The sequence below is a fragment of the Pygocentrus nattereri genome, chromosome 12 (genome assembly GCF_015220715.1).
Source record: "Pygocentrus nattereri isolate fPygNat1 chromosome 12, fPygNat1.pri, whole genome shotgun sequence".
In the NCBI taxonomy this organism is placed as follows: Eukaryota; Metazoa; Chordata; class Actinopteri; order Characiformes; family Serrasalmidae; genus Pygocentrus; species Pygocentrus nattereri.
This window is the reverse complement of record NC_051222.1, coordinates 21,842,689-21,865,009: the sequence shown is the minus strand read 5'-3', so window position 1 is coordinate 21,865,009 and position 22,321 is coordinate 21,842,689. Positions and strand designations below refer to the sequence as shown.

The 22,321-nt window shown below is 43.8% G+C and overlaps 1 protein-coding gene across 4 annotated transcripts in view; it reads left to right on the top strand.

The window, feature by feature from the left end:
• The window catches only part of bcl9 (BCL9 transcription coactivator), a 62,115-nt gene extending 40,138 nt beyond the window's left edge, over positions 1 to 21,977 (top strand). For 3 of the 4 annotated variants that reach the window (XM_037543175.1, XM_017699003.2, XM_017699004.2), the window contains 8 exons: positions 6,758 to 7,182; positions 10,221 to 10,555; positions 14,521 to 14,631; positions 14,873 to 15,032; positions 15,717 to 15,816; positions 15,904 to 18,208; positions 18,396 to 18,680; positions 19,295 to 21,977. In XM_037543175.1, the coding sequence (XP_037399072.1) occupies positions 6,815 to 7,182; positions 10,221 to 10,555; positions 14,521 to 14,631; positions 14,873 to 15,032; positions 15,717 to 15,816; positions 15,904 to 18,208; positions 18,396 to 18,680; positions 19,295 to 20,406 (4,776 nt within the window). In that variant the 5' untranslated portion in view covers positions 6,758 to 6,814 and the 3' untranslated portion in view covers positions 20,407 to 21,977. The remainder of the gene's footprint in view (positions 1 to 6,757; positions 7,183 to 10,220; positions 10,556 to 14,520; positions 14,632 to 14,872; positions 15,033 to 15,716; positions 15,817 to 15,903; positions 18,209 to 18,395; positions 18,681 to 19,294) is intronic. The other variant, XM_017699005.2, reaches the window with a different exon arrangement.
• The last annotated feature ends 344 nt before the right edge of the window (positions 21,978 to 22,321 follow it).

The following is a 22,321-nucleotide window of genomic DNA, read 5'->3' as shown; positions in this document are numbered from 1 at the left end:
GAGACTTAAAACATTGAGCCGGGCTCTTTTTTGAGTCTGTGCATGTGATGTTTGACGTGATCTGAAAAACTTATAAAAAGGACAAAAGAATGATGATGCCAGCCTCATACCGATACTTGATATCGGATCAGCGCAATCTGTGCTGGCTTAGTTAAGGAACTTAGCATGTGGTAGCAGTAGCACAGTTTATATCTCCCTGTTCGTGATAATTAATGCTGAAGGTTCTGATTTCTAACATTTGAGCACATAAAAGAAAAGGAATCTGATGAACAGATTTGTTGTGGAAATAAATGAATGCCTCTTGTGAGACGTCCCTCAACGGTAGTGAGGCATCTATACCAATACTGGCATCAGGTATCCACCCCATACCATGCTCTTTTACCCATAGCCATACTGGAAAAATATGCACCAATACCAACATCCCAGACCACCTGATGCCTTGTATTGTAAGCATGGTGAACGTTATCACGCTAATGAACACAAGGTTCAAGCTGGCAGTGAAAGAGGGTTTACTCACACACAGAAGTGTTTCTGATGCCGTGGCAGTCAGGCTAAAAGCTCTAGCTCACTTTAAACAATCCGAACATGCACTGTGCGGTTTTAGCCCATTTTTAAATGCATAGAACCCAATACAGGTTGAGACACACAGGCTAAAACGGAGGCAAGAAGCTCGACATTTGCTGCTAAAGTTTGTATATGCCAAGGGTTAAGGTTAGGGTTACTGTGTACACCACTGCCTGCTGTTAGTTTCAGTGCACAGTGTGGCGCAAATTAGCAAAGCTGCTGTACATCAGTTCCTCAGCAAGTTTGCTCAGTATGTGGGTGCACAGTGTTTTGAATGAAATGACTTTATTCATAATTGTCCATGGAAAAAGCTGTCTGTACGAGTGCGTTTCATGTTGCATGGACCAGTTACAGTTACAGCTCAACTAGCTGTCACTGTGCTACAGAGAGTGGTGTTGAAAGAGACCATTGAACTAATGCACTTCAGTTGAAATCAGCTCAATTTGAATGATTTAACTGTTAGGGTACATTGCACTCATTTACGTTCTCAATTACCTAATTCTAATTGGGTAACAACATGGTATCATAATTGATTGGTATTGGCAATTACTTAAAAACATATACTTGAGTTCGGACTGAATAAATGCTGTTGATGCACTGCTTTTCAAAATGAACAGAACATACGACTTTATCTCTAAATCTCTGCTACACAGGAACACTGAACTTGCGAGATGTTGCTTTCTTGTTTTATGTTATCAAACAAATTGGGAGCAAAGCTGTTGACACTGCAGTTCATATCCTGCCTGCTCTTTCTCCACTTTTGCTTGTTAACTTTTGTTTGCATGTAGTCTTTGGTGAGTGATGTCAGTCTTGATCGCAGTGAATCATCAGTTTCTCCAAAAGATGTGAAGAAAAAGTTGGTTATTGTTTGTAAATATGTGTTAGTTTTATAGTTGCAATTACAATTTTGCAAAATGTGGAGTTTGAGCATGAGACTGTGTCGAGCTCTGTGAACAGGCAAAGTGCAGGACTGCAGCTATTTTAACTTACTGAATATTCTGTCAAAGAACCTGAATATTCTATAACAATTAGAAAAGACATGTTAATAGCGGTTTAGAAAAAAACTATATTCTATTTTTTGGCATAATTATTCGTTTTTGCACTATTATATATGAAATAATTCATGTACAATGATACAATAATAAAGATGGTTCTACAAGGGTTCTTCAGTACAGAAAATAGTTCTATATAGAAATTCTAAGAACCCTTTGCACAAGTTCTTTGCATCATGAATGGGTTCTTCAGATTGGTGGAGAATGTGCTGTAGATGCTTCTGAAAACCTTTTTGAAAATGGTTCTACATAGCACCCAAAAAGGTTCTTGCACTATTACCAACTTGACATCTCAACAACACAAGAACTTTTGTTCTGTTTAGTTTTTTGCATGGAATAAACTGGTTTTATTTGCATTGTAGACATTGTGACCCCTGGTTCCTATCACCATCACTGTACAGATATACTTTTCGAAAAATCGATGAAATTTCCCTTTAAGGCTAAGCTTAGTCTCGGTTACATTATTATTTGAAATGTGAAGACATTCATCATTCAGTTTTTAAGCATTAATATTTTTTTTTTTTTTTTCATTGTAGTGTCAATTTCAAACTCTTTTATATTGATTGCTTTGATGAGCCAACTTAACACAGTAACTCAGATTACTACTTACTGTAGTTACTAACTGAGGCTTCATTTGGGGGAAAATCGTGAGGGAGGATTTTTTTTTTTTTTTTTTTTTAATATATAAAGGGTTTGGCCTTCCAGCAGTGTCTCTTTGGCTCTCTAGTAAAAACCACAAAATGTAGAAATGCAAAAAAAACACCCCCCTCCCCACCATTGGCTAATGTGCATTCTAGCCCACTAGCACCTCAGACTGGCTTTAGTGTGTGTCTTGAAGCTGTGCAGCTTCAGGGTTCTGTCTGTACATGTTGCTGTGGCAACGCTGTTGGTGGGCGTATGTGTGTGTAGAGCGGTGTCTCTGGCTGGGCAGAGCAAGGGCTTTGACGTCCAGGCTGTCTGCTGCTGCTGGAGCCGCTCAAAAAAGCCTCTGTGACTGCATCTCAGTGTGGTCTCTCGGTATCTGTACAGTGCAGTCTAACGGGGGGAGGGGGGGCGAGGGTTGTGCAATGAAACCGATCACTGAATCACAGCAGTGGCTCTCAGCCTCTTCCCTGAGGCGTTTTAGCCGTTGGTCTAATGATGTAGCCTTTGTGTGTGTGTGTGTGTGTGTGTGTGTGTGTGTGTGTGTGTGTGTGTGTGTGTTTCTGATGGTATATTCTATTTATTTTTTTTATCTTTATCAAAGCAGCAGGGATTTAAGTGGTGTTTTTGCACTTTGTGTAAATCCTAATTTGATATTTGACAATGTGTCTAGACATGTTTCAGCAAGATAACCACAGTTTATTAAAATCCTACACTGTTGGATAAAACACAGCAATAATGTTGCTAAGAAACAAAGTAATGATTGTAGCTTTTTTAAATATGATTTTATGATACAAATTATATACATTGTTTTTCTACTGCAGTAAGGTTAAAAAAAATTCCATTAAAAAAGTGTTTTATGCTTTAGTATTGACATTCACTCGAACTAAGGGTCTTAGCCCAAACCCTGAAAAACAGTTCCAAACCATTATCCCACCTCCTCCAAACTTTCCTGTTGGCACTGTCCCAGTAGGTAGTGTTCTCCTGGCATCTGACAAACCCAGATTTGTCCATCAGACGGTCAGATAGTGAAGTGCGATTTATTGTTCTAAAGAACGCGTTTCCACTGCTCCAGTGGCAGATACCATCAGCCGTGTGTGCAGGTGCTCAGCCATAGAAACCAGCTTTTGAAGCTCCTGATACACGTTCTTGTGCTGATGTTGCTTGCAGAGGCAGTAGGGAACTCTGTAGTGAGGTATGCAGGAAAGGAGAGGTGATTTTAACACTATACATTGTTCAGCACTCAGCGGCCTGCTCTGTATGTTTGCATGGTCTGCCACTTTGTGGTGGAGTTTTTGTTGTCCATAGATTAGACAGTTTTACAGTAACATTTATAGTTGACTGGGGCAGACCTAGTCATTCATAGGAGGTCGCCTTTGCCATGAGTTCAGAGTTATGGGAAAGGTGACCTCCTGTGACAGCGCCATGTTTAAAGTCACTGAGCTCTATAGTATGACCCGTTCTACTGCTAGTGTTTGTCTGTGCAGATTGCATGGCTATGTGCTTGATTTTTAATCCACCTGTTAGCAATGGGTGTTTCTGAATCACCCCAAATCAGTAATGGGGGTGGGTGTCTACATACTTTTGGTGATATAGTGAGTTTCTGTAGTGTTTCAAAAGCAGGAAATATAAATGCAGGAATATAAAAAAAACCTCAGTGTTTTCCGCTTCAAAAACACAATAACTGCGTTATCAGACGTTGCGTTGATACCAGTCAAATTTGTCTGTCGGAAGTCAGTATATATTTTTTGTCTGCCAGTATGATCAGATTTTGATATCAGTGTATCGTGTCTGGTGGTGGTGGTTGTTTTTTGCTATTATATATAATTTTATTATGCAAACAAAGGCCATGTTTTGACTCCATGCAAAAACCAAATAAAATCTTTCATTTTTAAACGAGCACAAAGAAAAGGAACCAGTAGGGAAGTGTGCTCATCTAACAAGGCGAGTCAGTTTTAGTAAGACATGTTTTTAGTCAACCAGCTTGGGCAACTGTCCTTATTGTTGGATCATACCAATTTCGTTATGTTGATGAAATACAGCTGTGAAATAAATTTGTTCTGTTTTTATTGACAGCCTTGAGACAGACACATTTATATGGATTCTTTTTTTAATTGAGGCATTACTTTTAATGGCTTCCTAGTTTATTTTTTTCTGGTATATTATTTTGAAGTATTTGGATGGCTGTTCATGGTTTATTGGTAAGCCCATTTCTCTTTGTCCTGTTTTTAAAAAAAACTGATTACATGATCATTTGGTAAATTGTCATTACTAATATCAACAATAGTGATGGGTCTACTTTTACTTATTAGTGTTTGATTACTTGTCTCAACTTAGTCGATGCTCATGCTTGCTGCTTATTTGTAAATATGAAGTCTGTTGATCTTGAGGTGGGAGAGAGCAGTTTAGTGCATTCCTGCCCGTTTCATTCCTGCCCTTTCCCCTGAGGGGGGCAGGGAGCCGTTTACATCATTTGTGTATCTTGGACCCCGTCCGGAATATTTTCTGGATGACAACGGAATCTGACAGTGCAGCTTTCTGAGATGTTTCTCATGTTCTGAGCAGAGGGGTACAGAGTATGTTTATATATGTAATATAATAGATTAATTCATGTGTATTTGCTTCAGAAATAGAATTACATAGAAGCCTCAACAACTAAATATACTATTTTCAGTTGTTTCAGTATTTGTTGTGTCCAAACTTTGGCCTGTATTACAGCTTTTTTTCTTTTCAGAAATCTGCAGGGATGTTTTTACACACCTCCAAAGTTCAGTCTCATAAGATGGTTGTATTTACTGCTTCTCCTGATTCACATAATTCCAAACCCATTCAGTGAGCTTGAGGTCTGGACTCTGAGAACAGCAGTAGCTTTTTGTTTAATTCACAATTTATTTTCTCAATTCATTTTTTTGGCCATTTTTCTTTTTTTGAGTAACAGCTTGCAGACATCTGCACATCCTTTCAGACTTACCTCACATGGGATGTCCTCAGGAATATGTCCTGAAAAATGAATAGCTTGTACTATACTACAGTTTTAATGGGAATTAAAATAAATGAAGCTTGTAACTATTTATTACCCAGGTGTAGCTAAATATTATATTTGCACATAGGCCTCAATGACCAGAAGGTAGGCTCTTCTGTATTTTTCAAGTAAATGTTTTGTGTAAAGAGTGAAATCTTTGTGGAGACACAAGGTGTTACCATTGCCATAATAACCTCATATACCGGCTAACGCTCCTCTAACCCATTCTTGAGCTTTGAGAGAAACTAGGGTAGCATGTGCAAGCTAATGCTAGTCAAGTATTTGTGTAGTTGTCTTAACCGATAACTTGCCCCAGGAGTTCCTGTTAGCATGCACAAGGGGTCACTGCAGGATTACGTGAGTGTAGTTGATTATCTCTAGTTATAAAGACAGGCTGCCTTAGTGAAAAGAGTTTCAGAGATGTGGCTAAACCGTTTAGCTAGGCTAAGGCAGACTAGTTCACTGATTACCATATGGGGCGATATAGAATTCAGCACAATCATCAGTCGTGTTAAACATGTTAATGATGCATTCTCAGAAATAAAGGTGCTCAACTGTCACTGGGGCAGTAAACCCCCCACCACCGGTGTCACTAGGTGTCAGAGACCTTTAGTCCGGGAACATAATTGTACCATAATCCACTGAAATATTGTCTAAATTGTATTGACTCCACACACCCCGTCTCGCCTCCAGACTTTTTTTGTTTTTTGTTCTGTTTTAAAACATTAGGTTGTGAAAATTGTGCAATTATATACGCTTCACCTGGAAAAACTTATCTAAGGTACACAATTGGGCTTTAAAACCACTGTTGTATCTTTTGAGGGTCCATTTACATTGCTTGTACCTTGAATGAAAAGTGTACCTGCACAGAACCTTTATTTCTAACAGTGTAGTATAACAGATTGGTCTCTAAAACAGTAACCATACTTTAGATGTAGCCATGTTTGGAAGCCTATAGGAAGCCCTCGAGCACTGATTTGGCAGTACTAGTGCAAATGATTTCCAGTTTTTGTTCCATGTGTCGCTCTTACCTGTGGATTTGTTGCCATTTGCTAAGGGCTGTGAGGAATCATTTTAGCATGATGCTAAGTTTATTGGTGTAATGGCTGCGTTTTCATGAGGGGTGACCAGAGGCTGGTTGTATGTAGATGTTTTGCATGCGTTGAATCAGTTTCGCTGAAGGGCACAGAAGACTTTGTGGGCCACCTTTTTAATATGTCTATGAATACTGTAGTTCACATTTTTGTTTCTACTGTTTTTGTAGTTTTCATTAAACTTAAATCTTTTTTTAAAGAGGTATTTTTAGTGTTGTTCAGTATTTTTCAGTGTAGATGCAATCAATCTTTTTTGATTCAGAGACATTTTAAGTAGGTTGGTAATTTGTGTAGGAACTTGCCAAGAAAATGATTTCTTTCCTTAAAGCACTTTGCAGTGCTGCTCTAAACATGCTCTTTTCCTCTTCTTTGTGTGTGAACAGTGTGGCCAGGGGCTGTGAGGGCTCCGCGGGGAGACTCCAGGCACGCCCGCACGGAGAATGCTGGAGGTGCAGGAGGAGAGACCAGCAGCAGCAGGAGCAGCGACGGGTACGGGAACGGCCAGCGGAACGGCTTCCGGCGCCACGGCCAGGAAGGAACGAGCCAAAGAACGGCAGGAGGAGGGCCAGGACTGCAGCGGCCCCGCGGCAGCAGCCACCACCACTGGGCCTCGCAGCGCCCGGGCCAAGGCCACACCCACTGCGGCGCCACCTCTGCCCACACACGCCCACTCACACACACACTCACACACACTCACACCCAGCCCTCACCAGCACACTACTGCTTCAGCCTCGGTAGCTCTGGGACTGTCGTCAATGCATTCCAGCAACCCCAAAGTGAGAAACTCTCCGTCAGCTAACACTCAGAGGTGAGGATCCTCTCTTAAAACAAAAAAAGGTTGTAGTGGTTCCCCATTTCAACAGACATTAATGAATTCTGAGCAATGCGGTATGTGTCCTGTGGTTACATCAACCAGCCACTTCATTAAGTATGCCTACTTTGTTTCTACACTTTTATCAGGTCCACTTACCGTGTAGGTAACATTGTAGTTCAACAATTAAGCCACTTTGTAATTCTGATACCTGGTATCAGCTGCTATTTTTGGTATCACCTGCGTTGAGGTTCCAGGCGAGCTGAGCCAAAACCAGAACGTGATGTAAAATTGCTGCAGACTGCTAACTGGTCAGAGAGAATCACTATACACACATGGTCATGTTAGCTACCAGGTTTGTGTACCCACTTGTTTCATCATAGAGCAGCCAGAATAGTCTTGTTGTCTGAACCCTTGATATACACACACACACACACACACACACACACACACACACACACACACACACACACACACACACACACAGCAGGTACCAAACGTTGAGCCATACCAAGCAGTAGAAAAGCGGCTTCACAGACTGTAGTTCATATGTTTCTCTTTATAACTTGTCAGCCCCTTTCACTATTTTCTTCAATGATCAGGACCCTCATGTGAGCAGATATTATTTTGGGTGGTGGATCATTTCAGCACTGCAGTGACAGTTTCCTCACTGCCCACTCTATTAGACACTCCTACCTCCTTGGTCTTCCTTGTAGAAGTAGTGTCAGAGGCGATTGCTCATATGCTGCTGTGCAGTTTGTGTTGGTCATCCTCTAGTAATCAGTGGTCACAGGACGCTGTTGGCTGGATATTTTTGTTTGGTGGGCTGTTCTCAGTCCAGCAGTGACAATGCAAATATTTTATTCAGAATCTAAAAGAACCGGTCATTGGTTTATTCAGAGTTTTGTCACTTTGAGGATGGTAAAATATTGTGAAAGATGTTTTCTTTGGGGACAGTTTTGCCCACATTGCATGTTTCTCTCTGCCCTGAATTTATTTTAAATGTTGTGTGAATTTTGAGAAAACTGAATGCCTACATCATGTAACAGCTGTCTGTGAGGGAGCCTTTGTAAGTAATAAACATTTAAGGTGTTGTGTTCCCATCACTACCACTGTGAACAGTTCTGACTCTTTAAAATACTGTTTCACCTGAAATCACTCTGAATGACTGTTGTACATCCTACCAATTGAATTAAGCAGCCATTTTAAATGGCATTCCCCTTTAACAGTTACCATTTCAGCTATTAATGTATTATTTCCTTAGCAACAGATCCGTTACAGTAGTGTAACTGTTATTAATCAGCAAGTCATTTTCGATTGCCAAAAGTGGTAGATTCTCTATTGAACTTTCCCAGAAAAGTAAAGTAGCTTCTTACCCACAATTCCCTATGCTCCTTAAGAGAAAGCTCAGTGAAAACACCGCCACGTAAGCAGGCTCTTGTGGACAGGAAGGCAGGGCAGGCGGAGGTAACAGCGGCCACAGTGTGTTTTGGTAGGGGAGTACCCCACGGAGGATCTTCTGGAGAAGCTCCAAAAGTCTGATTCAACATCCATGAAACTGACCCACTTGAGCCCAGCCAGAACCCTTCCCCAAGCCTGCCAGGCTCCTTCAGAGCCAAAATGGCTGCCCCTTGCTGACTCATGTTTCTGGAGCTGGTTAGGGAACAGGCAGCCAACTTGCCAGGTTCCTGCTGGGGCTGTCTTGCACTGATACTTGAGGCCATGCTGTAGCAGGTCTCGTCTTTATGGTCATTTTTGGCTCCATTTTCTCAAATGCCAGCCATTTTGGATCTAAATTTAGTGCAACTGCCAACTGTTCTACCCAGTATTTCAAGCAACCGTGGCAGTTTGCAGAAAGTTGTTGATTGCCTTCAGTGTGCTGCACTGACAACTGAAAAGTGTGTGTGTGGCGAGTATGGTGAGCTATCCTCTGATATTTTGACAGAGCTTGTGGTGGTCTGTGAAACAGTGTCTCTTCACTTGTAGACTGCTGTTAACACTTTCTTCCCACCCCTCGTTGGGGTTTGTGCAATATGCGTTTAATTGGCAGAGGTTAAGGGAGTATTTTTCAACTGTACTTCTTTCCTCTCATCCCACATGTCTTGTTTGATCAACTACATGTTTGTTGTCTGAAGTTATGCTGCTGCAGTTTTACAGTGGAGCTTCAAGGCTAATGTTGCTAAAAAGCAGTGCTTATATCTCACCAGTTAGTATCATGTAAGCTGTATGCACATGAAATGTTGACCTTGATTTTGTTCAGGCATGCAGTTTGCACAATGCTAATTGGTTGAGCATAAGCTTCCATTACTTTGTAGCCAGTTCCTGTCAGTAGTGAAGGATCCTCCTACCTAGCTTGCTTCAGTTGATTTCTAAAACTTTGTTATATTCAGCCCCCTACTGATATGTACCTTGTCACCGTGGTAAAGTGACGTTGCAGATTCAGGGCCTGGTCTTCAGGCTAGCTAGTGGCTGATCTGGTCAAACAGGGTATTTTATTAAATATTAACTTGACTCTCCGTCAACAGAGAGAAGGCGGGTTTCGCACACGAGGACACCGTGAGTGCAATTGGTGCGTCACCTGTGTGTGTCAGGGTTTCCCTCCGAAGCTCCTGAGATATTTCTTCAGGGTGGGGTGGGTTAGAATGCCGGTCATGTGCGGCAGGAAGCAAGCCGTCGTTCAGGTGGAACGGAGGTTCCTCACTCTGTCCTTAAATTAGAACTCCTCAGAAGGGAAGCTGTGGAATTCCTTCAGATAATAAGAATCGCCTCTTTGAAATTTGCATTGTTGCTTCTTTGTCAGCCTTTGAATACTGTCACACTTTTTACTGTATGTAACTCTCATGTCCTACATTAGTACTTGTAAGTGGAGCCAGTAGACTTACGGTAAGTGTTTATAGATAACAGTTACAATTGCTTTATTACGCTTATTGTGTGCAAAAGTTGCTTATGTTGTTGTCCAGACAAATTGTGTTGTTTTGTACTATATTATGTATTTGTGTCCTTCTGTCTCACTCTTGTTCTCTTGTCTTCTCCAGCAGTCCAAAATCCAAGCAGGAGGCCATGGTGCGCTCACCACCCGTGATGTCTCCCTCCAGCGCTGCCCAGATGGACTCCAAACTGCCCAATCAGGGAAAACAAGGGGGCGCCAGCAGCCAATCGCAGCCATCTCCCTGTGACCCCAAGGCCCTGAGTGGAAGCCACACGCCCAAAGGCCCTCAGGGCTCTGTGGGTGGCATGGGACTCAAAAATGGACAAGGCCTGAACTCTGGCAATGGGGCAAAAAGCAAGATCAAGAGAGAGAGAAGCACTTCGGTTGAGTCCTTTGAGCAGAGGGATACAGGAACACCTAACAACGAGGGGGACCAGAAAGGTAGGAACAGAGAAGGCAGCAGTGGACGGATGTTTAATCAAATTTCTTTTGTGTATAGTAAATGGTTTCATTTTTTTTTTCCCCTAAAGGCTTGGCAGTTCCTTTTTAAACACTAGAGGAATCTTTGCTTGTATTTTAAGACCCCTGTTATTGATGTTGAATGTTCTCTCTAGTGGCCCAACTAGCTAAAGTTTGCTTTCCATTGCTTGGTCGTCTATAACTTGCCATCTAAGAGAGCACAATGTACATATCCTGACTCTGCCTAGACATGCATTCTTGTTACTAGGCTAGACAAACTCTACAGAACATTAGAAAAATCTCACAGATCTCTGAGGCCATCATGTCATCTTGTAGTTGTGAGCGCTGGATCTAAGCCAGGGTCTCCAAACTATGGTACTACAGAGTTTAGCTCCAGTCCTAATTAAACATGCTTGTATCAGGTTGGGGGGACATTAATGACATTTAAAAAAAAGCACTACAACTGTGATAATGATGTGTCACGGAAAAAGCATGTGTTGGCCCACATCCTCCTTGGTGATAAGTGTGCTAGGGAGAAAATTGGGTAAAAATTTGTAGAACATAGAGCTGTTCTTATTTGAGAGTGAGCATTTAGTCCAAGACTGTATGGTAATTTGTGTCTGAAGTTTGTTTTCCTTCTTATTTCATGAGCTTGCTGATCGGTTGTACTATCTGTCCTAGCTTTTTCATGGCTGATTTTGTTTGCTTTTGTAAGATAAAGAGAGAAGAAAAATGTTTTCATTTATCTTCATAAAACACAAAGATTCTGTTCTACCATTTGGGAACCCCTCAAGGTACAAATATATGTTGTCATTGGAGTCACACTTACACGCTAGCTGTTTTTCTGGCATTTGTATGTCCTCGTGTGTATGAATCTCTCCTGTCCTCGGGCGCTGTGCTCAGGGCTCTAGTGCTGCATAAAGACATCCACACCCCCGTATGTCTCTTAGTGGAAGCATCAGAGTGTAGGTTTGGGGGTAGGAAGTGCCAAGGAATATACCATCTGGCCTGCTGGGAGAGGGGGGAGACATTTTTTGCCTTTTTTTTCCATGCCAGTCTTTTTTCAGTCTGTGTGTTTGCCTGTCTGAAGGACCCCTGCTGGTGGTTAATGCTTCTGCATAGAGATTATTTGCCATGAGACTGTGGCCATTTTAATTGAATGCGTGTTGAATTTCTTGGTTTCAAAATTGCCAAAGAATTTAAATTGGAGGCAAATATGGTCTGTTTATTTTATATGGAGTTGAATTCACTGTGCCCGGAGCTTGCCTGGGGTGTTTTGAAAGCAAAAGCATTACAGAGCAGGACAGGAGGCAGTGTGAAAGAAATGAACCTCCTGCTTGCTTGTGTGCAGCCTGCTAGGTTAGCTTAACATGTTTGCTTTCCCTGTTGGGTGTTTGCTCATGGTGTTTGTTTGCTTGGACAGCATGTGTGTTCTCCACACTGGAAAGTCTTGTATATCCTCCACTTTATTTTAACTCTGTTATCCTCACCATGGTCATAGTCTGCTGTATCCTGGCTACAGTGAAGCTGAGTGTGTGCTCAGTTTGCAGACAGATGGTACTGACCAGCAAGGTAGTAGAGCAGCAAGGTCGTGGGCAGAGACAATGGGAGTTAAACTTCCCAGAGGTGGTAAAATGCTTCAAAGAGCCTCTTAGTCACTGGACAGAAAAAAGCAGAAACTGTGGAGCAGAGGCTTATAGTCCTGTTTTTTTGTAATATCAGGAAAGAGACCACCATGTTTACTGCACATGAATGAAGTATAGTCCTAGACTAAATTGCAACACCAATAGTACATCACCGCTTGAACTATTACTACAACCCCAATTCCAATGAAGTTGGGACGTTGTGTAAAACATAAATAAAAACAGAAAATGATGATTTGAATCTATATTCAATTGAATACACTACAACATATTTAATGTTCAAACGGATAAACTGTATTGTTTTTTGCAAATATTCACTCATTTTGAATTTGATGCCTGCAACACGTTCCAAAGAAGTTGAGACAGGGGCAACAAAACACTGGGAAAGTTGAGGAATGCTCAAAAAACACCTGTTTGGAACATTCCACAGGTGAGCAGGTAATTGGAAACAGGTGAGTGTCATGATTGGGTATAAAGGGAGCATCCCTGAAAGGCAACAAGCAAGGATGGGGTGAGTTTCACCACTTTGTGAACAACATTGTTGAGAACAATGTTTCTCAACGTGCAATTGCAAGGAATTTAGGGATTTCATCATCTACCGTCCATAATATCATCAAAAGATTCAGAGAATCTGGAGAAATCTCTGCAAGTAAGCAGCAAGGCAGAAAACCAACATTGAACGCCCGTGACCTTCGACCACTCAGGCGGCACTGCATTAAAAACCGACATCACTCTGTAGCAGATATTCCCACATGGGCTCAGGAGCACTTCAGAAAACCATTGTCAGTGAACACAGTTCGTAGCTCCATCTACAAGCGCAGGTTAAAACTCTGCCATGCAAAGCGAAAGCCAGATATCAACAACACCCAGAAACGCCGCTGGCTTCTCTGGGCCCGAGCTCATCTGAGATGGACTGATGCAAAGTGGAAAAGTGTCCTGTGGTCTGACGAGTCCACATTTCAAATTGCATTTGGAAATCATGGACGTCGTGTCCTCCGGGCCAAAGAGGAAAAGGACTGTCCGGATTGTTATCAGCGCAAAGTTTAAAAGCCAGGATCTCTGATGGTATGGGGGAGTGTTAGTGCCCATGGCATGGGTAACCTGCACATCTGTGAAGGCACCATTAATGCTGAAAGGTACATACAGATTTTGGAGCATCATATGCTGCCATCCAAGCAACGTCTTTTCAGGGACGTCCTGCTTATTTCAGCAAGACAATGTCAAGCCACATTCTGCACGTGTTACAACAGCGTGGCGTCGTAGCAAAAGAGTGCGGGTACTAGACTGGCCTGCCTGCAGTCCAGACCTGTCTCCCATTGAAAATGTGTGGAGCATTATGAAGCACAAAATACGACAACGGAGACCCCGGACTGTTGAGCAGCTGAAGTTGTACATCAAGCAAAAATGGGAAAGAATTCCACCTACAAAGCTTCAACAATTAGTGTCCTCAGTTCCCAAACGCTTATTGAGTGTTGTTAAAAGGAAAGGTGATGTAACACAGTGGTAAACATGCCCCTGTCCCAACTTCTTTGGAACGTGTTGCAGGCATCAAATTCAAAATGAGTGAATATTTGCAAAAAACAATAAAGTTTATCCATTTGAACATTTTTATTTGTTTTACACAACGTCCCAACTTCATTGGAATTGGGGTTGTATTATTAATATAATTATTGGTTTGATTTTATTTCCTAATTTGGTTCTGGGAAACTCGCTGGAAATCAGTGGACCTCTGCTTTAGTGGTTTTCACAAGATCCTATATCCTTAGTCCTCACTTTAGTCTTGGATTAAGCTACATTAACCTTTTGGGGCTTGTTTCCCAGACTCAGATTAAGTATGTGATAGGGCTTGGCAGAATGGCAGTATTTATCATTATACTGATAAATTGGGTCACTGTATGTCACAGTAAGCTTTTTTTTTTTATATATATATAGAACAATTGCGGGCATTGCTAGTACTCACAAGCACTTCCCAGCCGCATGTTTTATTACAAAGAAAGCATAATCATGTTTAGTTGGATTTTGTGCAGTGCGGAATGTGAAATGTTTTTTTTAATTGTGGTACTACATTGTTTTACAATTTGACTTTCCAGAAAAAAAATTGATGACACATCATGTACCGTGAACGTGTCTTAAAGTATCATATTACTTTTTTTTCTCTCTCTCCATATTGCCTATCTCTAGCTTGAGTCAGGACTTGTTTATGACCTGTTAATTACCAAAACTGTGGGCTCTGTATGCTAAGGACAGAGCTAATCTTTTGCTCTTGCTTTCTCCCTCTTGCTGTCCCTCTCTCCCTCCTTGCAGAGCTGGGCAGTAGGGCAAAGAGGTTATGTGTTGCTGAACGACGGCAGCCCTACAGTGGAGCTGACTGGTGTTCAGGGGGAGAGAGTGATGAGGACGACCCAGGATTCTTCAGTAAGTGTCTGGCTCAGTGTTCATATACATTTGTGATACAGTGGGGGAAAAAGCAAATAAGGTACTATTCATGGGTTCATAGGTTTGTCGCTGATAACTGGCAGCACATTGTCATATAAAGCATGTTTGTCATTCTAAAATGTGCTTTTGGTAAATTAGCCTGTGGTGTCCTAGAAATCCAGTGGCTTTTTGCATATCCACTTCAGTGCTTCACATTTTTGTGCTCTTTCCTTTCTATCAGACTGTAACTCCAGTGACATAAAGCCAGATCCAAGCACCCTCTCAGCCTCCACACCTACCCACAATGCTGTTGGAGGACAGAACACAGCATCAGACTTAGGCAGCAGTCAGAAACCTGGGTCAAAGGTTGTTTATGTCTTCACCACAGAGATGGCAAACAAGTAAGAATGTTTCCTCCTATACATTTGTTTGCTCTGCTGCTGCTGTTATTGTTGACACATTGGCTGTCTATTCCATGGTATGGCTGCTTTAGGCAAATATATTTTGTGGTCCATTTTAGAAGCTGGGCTTCTATTTTTTGCTGAGCTTAGCAGTGTTTTGCTCTGCTTTGGAAAGGATGAGAAGTGTGAACAGTGACATTGACGTGGTAGCTGAGACTGGAGAAACCTTCAGATCACAATCAGCAGGATGCCAAAAGTCGGTGACAAGACGTCTCAGGGACTCTGTCACGCGTGCTGTGGCCATAAGGAGGGCCTCCCACTGAGCGGCTTGTCATTACGGGGCTGACATTACATAGAAAAGGCGATGAGTCTGGTGTCAAAACATTGACTCTGACTGTTCATCTTCTCTTGCCTTGGTTGTACGTGTTCAGCTGTGAATAGAATTGCATGGACAGACACGCAGACATTTATACACACTCAAATGTAGTTTACTAGTTTCCTTCTTAAATGGTTGGGCTGGGATGATAAACGCTGAACCCTTAATTAGAAATTGGAATTTAATGAGATACTTCAGCTGTGTTATTTCAGTATAGAGGGAAATTTTGTCCTCAGGCATAGTTGTTAGTGCATCAGCAACAGCTACCAATACTTATGCACTGTGTGTGTGTTCTCTTTCCCTTCCAGGGCGGCAGAGGCAGTGATAACGGGCCATGCCGAAAATATTATAACTTATCACATGAACAATATCTCCAACGGCAAGGGTGGCAAGCCACAACTCCCCTTGGTAACAATTAATTTAAATTGAAAGACTAACAATATCACAGATATCCAAACAAAAAACAGAAAATCACTTCTGCTGTGTCTGTTTCAGAACAATCAGCTCGGACCCCATCGGAATGACCCCAAACAGCAGGGCGCACCATCCCAACAACAGCAGTCATCTCACCCTTCTGAACAGAACCACCAAGCAGCCTCCAAAGCAACGCAGCCAGGCCAACCGCAGCAGCAGCCTCCAGCGCAACCAGTTCAACCTCAGCAGCCAGCCCAAGGGGCTAAACCAGCCAACCTTCCTCAGGATGGCCCAGCATCAGGGGGCATGGACTCGAAGAGCCTCCCCAGCAGCAGCCCCCAGGATGGTGCTGGGTCACATGATGGTAGTAATCTTGCAGGGACACCTGGTAGCCAGGCTCCCAACCAGCCTCCCACTGCTGGCCCTCCGCAGGGCTTCCCTTCCCTTGACCTGCCCAAAGGAGCAGATGTTAAGCTAACAGCCCAGCACCAGCAACAGCTAGCTCATGAGATCATGTCCAGCATGGGGGACAACCCTGAGGGTCTCTCTCAGGAGCAGTTGGAGCACCGGGAACGTTCCCTACAGACTTTGCGCGATATACAACGTATGCTGTTCCCTGATGACAAAGACATGGCTGCCATGGGGCAAGGGAACATGGGCGGGCCCCCACCCAATGCTGCCATGATGGAGGGTGGGCCCAAGAAGCCTGAACAAGGGCCACTTCAGGCTATGATAGCCCAGTCCCAGAGTCTAGGGAAAACTGGTGGTCCTGGGGGTCCACGCCCGGATGGACCTCCTTTTGGGCCCCCAGGACCCAGGGACATGCCATTCTCACCTGATGAGCTTGGACCTCCTCCACAAGGTCCGGGACCCATGAATTCTCATCCAGGACCTGGTGGAGAGCATGGTGACCACATGACACCAGAGCAGATGGCGTGGTTGAAGTTACAGCAGGAGTTCTATGAAGAGAAGAAGCGCAAGCAGGAACAAATGCAGCACAGACCAATGGGAGATATGATGATCCACCAGGGTGGCCCAAGAGCTATGATGCGAGGGCCACCGCCTCCCTACCAAATGAATCCTGGTGAAATGTGGGGTCCGGGTGGTCCAGAGCCATTCCCTGAGCAGATGAACATGGGTCCCAGAGGAATGCACCCACATATGCAGAGAATGCCAGGTTTCTCTGGAATGATTAACCCAGATATGGAGGGAGGGCCTAATGCAATGCCTAGGCCTGGCATGACCTGGCCTGATGATATGCCCAAGATGGGGGATGGAAGGGGGTTCCCATCAGGTCAAGGGATGTTCGGAGGTCCTGGAGGGCGAGTGGAGAGGTTCCCCAACCCTCAGTCTGTACAGGAAGCAATGTTTCATCAAGGCATGGGTGATAAGCAAGGTATGGGTCTACCGGCAGGTATGATGATGGAGATGAACAGGATGATGGGGACTCAAAGGCCCATGGAGCCTGGGAATGGGGGTGGCATGATGTTTCCCAGAATACCAGGTGAAGGTCCCATGAGCCCCTCTTCAAGAATGGAGTTTGTAAAAGGGCTGGGGCGTGACATGGGTGAGTTCAGCATGGGACCTGGCAACCTCAATGTTAATATGGGGCCCAGTCCTCAGATGATGCCTTCCAAGATGAGAGAGCCACCAATGAACATGAGTCCAGAGGAGATAATGAAGATGAGGCAAGGTGGAGGTCCCATTCCTGAGAATATGGGCCCACAGCAGAAGATGATGCAGGGTCCTCCTTTTCCTGACCAGCCTCACCCAGGTGACTTCAACATGGGACCCAACCGACAGTTTCCAGGCATGGGTCCTCAAGGACCTGGAAATCAAAGAGTCCCCAGAGGTGAACCACCCTTTCCCCCTGATCAGCGAGGAGGCAGTGTGGGTGGAAACGGTCGTCTCAGCCACATTCCACCTTTACCTCCGAATCAACCTCCAAACAACTCAGGTCCTCCACCCAACCAGAGGAACATGGGTCGCAAGCCTTCCGACCTGAGTGTCCAGTCCGGCCCGGCAAATTCGCCCAATGTCAACCCACTCAAGTCTCCGACGCTGCGGCAGGTTCAGTCGCCCATGTTAGGCTCTCCCTCGGGTAACTTAAAGTCTCCACAGACACCTTCCCAGCTGGCTGGCATGCTCAGTGGGCCTTCAGCGGCAGCGGCTGCTGCAGCAGCTGCAGCTGCTTCAATCAAGTCTCCTCCAATGATGGGCTCAGCAGGGGCATCACCCGTCCATATGAAGTCGCCTTCTCTTCCTGCCCCTTCCCCTAGTTGGACTTCATCGCCCAAGCCGCCCATGCAGAGTCCAGGGATCCCCCAAAATAACAAACCTCCGCTCAGCATGACCTCGCCAAATATGATGGGCAATGTGGAGCAAGGTATGGCAGTTTATTTTTAATTTTAACATTTCAAACAAGGCCTGTACAACTTACAGCATATCTTGGAATACTAATTCCTTATTAAAAACTGTGAGAATTACATATGCACACAATTAACTTATATTTGTAACCAAATGAATATCACTTATTACTAAGCAACTCCCTTTTCTTGTCCCCTCCCATCCAGGTGGAAGTGCTCCTCCTTCCGTTCCTCCTTCCAGTAATTCTGCCAGCCAGCCCAGCTCTATCAATGTTCCTGGAAGTCTTCCGTCCAGCAGTCCTTATACTATGCCGCCAGAACCAACGCTATCCCAGAACCCTCTCTCTATCATGATGTCACGCATGTCCAAGTTTGCCATGCCTAGCTCCACACCCCTATACCACGATGCCATTAAAACTGTGGCCAGCTCAGATGATGACTCGCCACCTGCGCGATCACCAAACCTGCCATCAATGAACAGTAATAATCCTGGTAAGACAATACAGATCTTTAATGGAGTATATACACTCCCTGAAAACTGCTGATTAGCAACCTGGGTAAAAGTTACAGTTGTCTCCGGTTATTCTAATATTTTAAGAAGTGAAAAGTCTTCTGTCATAACTTATGGTTGGTTTAGAAAATCAGAAATACTTGTATATTTTATTTTATTTATTTATTTATTTATTTTTATGGTTTTCAGCTTCATGCATCACTGAACTGGAAATGTCCTTTCACTGTGCTACCTGTAGACTTTTTTTTTTGTTATTTTTTTTTTGTTATAGTTAAGTAACGGAGATAGAAGATTTGAAGTTTTAGACACAAGTTGGACTTGTTTTTGCTTCCTCCCTAATGAACAAATATTTAAGTTGATTTGCCTAAGGCAGAGTTTATGGCTTTAATGTCTGTAGTATGTTACTTTAAGAGAATTTAGAAAGTTGTGTAAATTTAGACGACAGTAATTGTGAGCAAGGGAGGTCATCGCAGTTGTCTTCTCTCATGTTTCTCAAAGTCCTTAGTTTTTTACATGGCCTTACTATATATAAATCACCTCTGACCTTTTGTTTTTTGGTTTTTTTTTTTCACTTTTTTATACATCTGTTTTGCAGGTATGGGAGTGAACCATCACCAAGGCCATCCGCGTATGATGACCCCCAACTCCTCTGGCCCCATGCCTTCGCTCAGCCCCATGGGCATGAACGCTATGGGCTCCCAGCCTCTTTCCCATGGTATTCCCAATCAGATGCCCTCACCCAATCCTATGGGTCCTAACATGCCTCCTCACTCTGGGCCCATGGGTCCTGGTATGATGTCCCATGGCATGATGATGCCTCCTGTCTCCCAGGATCCAAGCATGGGCAACAGCCAGATGATGCCCCAAGGTCGCATGGTTCTCCCTCACCGAGGACAGGGCTTCCCCCCTGGGCAGTCTCCACCTCAGCAGGTGCCCTTCCCTCACAACGGACCTGGGCCCCAGGGTGGCTTTGCACATGGGATGGGCTTCCAGGGAGAGGGTGGCCCAATAGGAAGGATGGGGAACATGCCCCATGGGCCTGGCGGAGAACCAGGAATGTGTAAGCCCAACACGCCCGGGGGCCAGGAATTCAACAGCATGCCTGGCGTCTTCAATGACTCGGATCTACATGAGGTGATGCGACCAGGTGCCTCAGGCATTCCTGAATTTGACCTCTCTCGCATCATCCCTTCTGAGAAGCCCAGCCAGACTCTGTCTTACTTCCCTCGTGGCGGTGAGGCGCCAGGTGGCAAGCCACCTCACTCCGGTCCGCCTGGTTTCCCCCCCATGCAGGGGATGATGGGGGAGGGCAACCCAAGGATGGGCCTTCCCATGCAGGGCATGGGTGGCCCACCAGGCCCTGGCCACATGGGTCCCCAGGACATGCCCATGGGTAATCCCGGACACAACCCCATGCGACCGCCAGGCTTCATGGGCCAGGGCATGATGGGGCCTCAGCACAGGATGTTGTCACCAAGCCAACAGCCTGGCATGATGGGAGGCCCAGGAATGATGCAGGGCAAAGAACGGCCAATGTACAACCATCCTGGCCCTGTGGGCTCCCCCAACATGATGATGTCACTACAAGGGATGGGTGGCCCTCAGCAGACTATGATGATGACTTCTCAGATGAGGCCTCGGATGGCAGCAGACATGGCAGGGATGGGCTTTAACCCAGGCCCAGGGAACCCTGGGATGATGTTCTGAGCTGCTACACGGAAATGACGAGCCTCCGCCACAAAATAACAAACAATCCGGATACTGCAAAACCTGTGAAAATTAGGCTTTTTTTATAAATAGAAACAAAACGAGAGCTATGTGTGGATGTGTTCTTGTAGGACAATGTGTGGGAACTAGGACACTTGTTGCTTGAACACACCTGGGTAGGATAAGGCTGATGTGCTTATACATACATACACACATGGACATCTGGATGTATACAGTGGGATTCCTCACCCTTAAGAATGGACGTCATTTTTGCAGGTGGAGTGCTACAAGGGGACTTACTATGGCTGCACACTACAGTTATGTGCCCTCCTCTCCATTTAGTCCAGTTTTGGCTCTGTTTGGAACATCAGGAATGTATTTGGATTCAGAGAAATAGACTCAGAGTAAGGTCCTCTTAACCCAATACTATGTGGCCATAATAAATTTTTGTGTGGCCACATATAAAGCCAACAGCAAACCAAGTAAAAGGATGACCTGAAAGTAGCAGTTTATTGTACTTTTATATAAAACAAAAAAAAATCAAAAGGAGGGAGATAACTGAGCAAAAATGGTTGGAGAAAAAACACAAACTGAATGGACAGTCATGGAAACAAATGAAAAAAAAGTCAAGGAACATTTTGTCACAAGTTGCACCGTCTTGGCTGTATGTTTACATCTCATCGCATCACTTCCCTCCAAGTCAAGAAATGCTCTTTGTATGTGTGTACTGTACTTGTGTTGTTAAAGGGATTTTACCAGTGACTTCTATAGGTTTTTTTTCCATCTTCATTTGTAAAGGGGGAGGGTTGGGGTGGCTGTTGGTCAATACGGTGCGGCAAAACAACACCACAAAAATACTGTGTACCGTGGGGGCGAACAGAATATTTTAAATTGAATTTCCTTTGCTACTCCCGTGTATGATAAAACCAAACTAAGACCTCATACAGATCATAGTATTATTAAAAAACAAGCACAAACAAGAATTAACTGTAAAGAATAAGAAGTGTTTTTTTTTTTTTTTTTTTTTTGTTTTTTTTCTTTATTCTTTTTTTATTGTAGAGAAAAACACTTTGACAACAGTCAGTAGGAGCAGTAATCTGATGTACGCTGTCAGCGTCGTTTCTGGCTCATGTTCCAGATTTTTCTGTAAGCTGGACAGGGGTACAGGTGAGAGGAGAGGACTGCAGATCCCAATGAACCACGATGCAGAAGCACCATGATGTAAACTGCCAGAGTCGGGGTGACCCTCGAAGGCCGTGAACATAATGCCCTGTTGGTGGGCATCTGGGAAAAAGCTGAGGGTAATAGTTAAATCAGTCGTTGAAATTACTATAGCCGACGGCTATGCAGTGCAGCGCTGAGTTACTGATGGGTGGCATTTTTTTTTTTTTTTTTTTTGTAGAAAACAAATGAAAAACAACAGAAAAAGGTGATAGGTTGTCCTCATGTCCCCAGCCCTCCTGTGTTGATGCTTGTCATGTGTAACTCCATTGAATTTGGTACTGAACCACTTCCTAAGGCTGGGCTGTGGTGTTGGAAGACAAATAAAATATATTGTTTGGTATAAAGTGTCAGGCAGCTCAGTGTCTTTTCTCTTACAGTGGTAAATGGTCTTAAATTGCCCCCTGGTGGACGATTAGGTATATGTATCATGCAGTCTGAGCTCTGAATCTCAGCAAGTCAAGGCATGTCAGTCCATCCACTTTGACAGTCTAATGAAAGGTTTCTGTAGGTATTACTAGTAGGACGTCACAAAAGCATTCGTTAAAAAAATGATCTTGGTATGCGGCATTACATTAGTCCAAGCGACACTATGTAATCTAAGCTAGTTGATGTAGTCTAATGACTTCTTCCAATGAAGACATTAGCACCTTTGGGGACAGATATTCACTGATTGGCTAATGGATGATTTTTG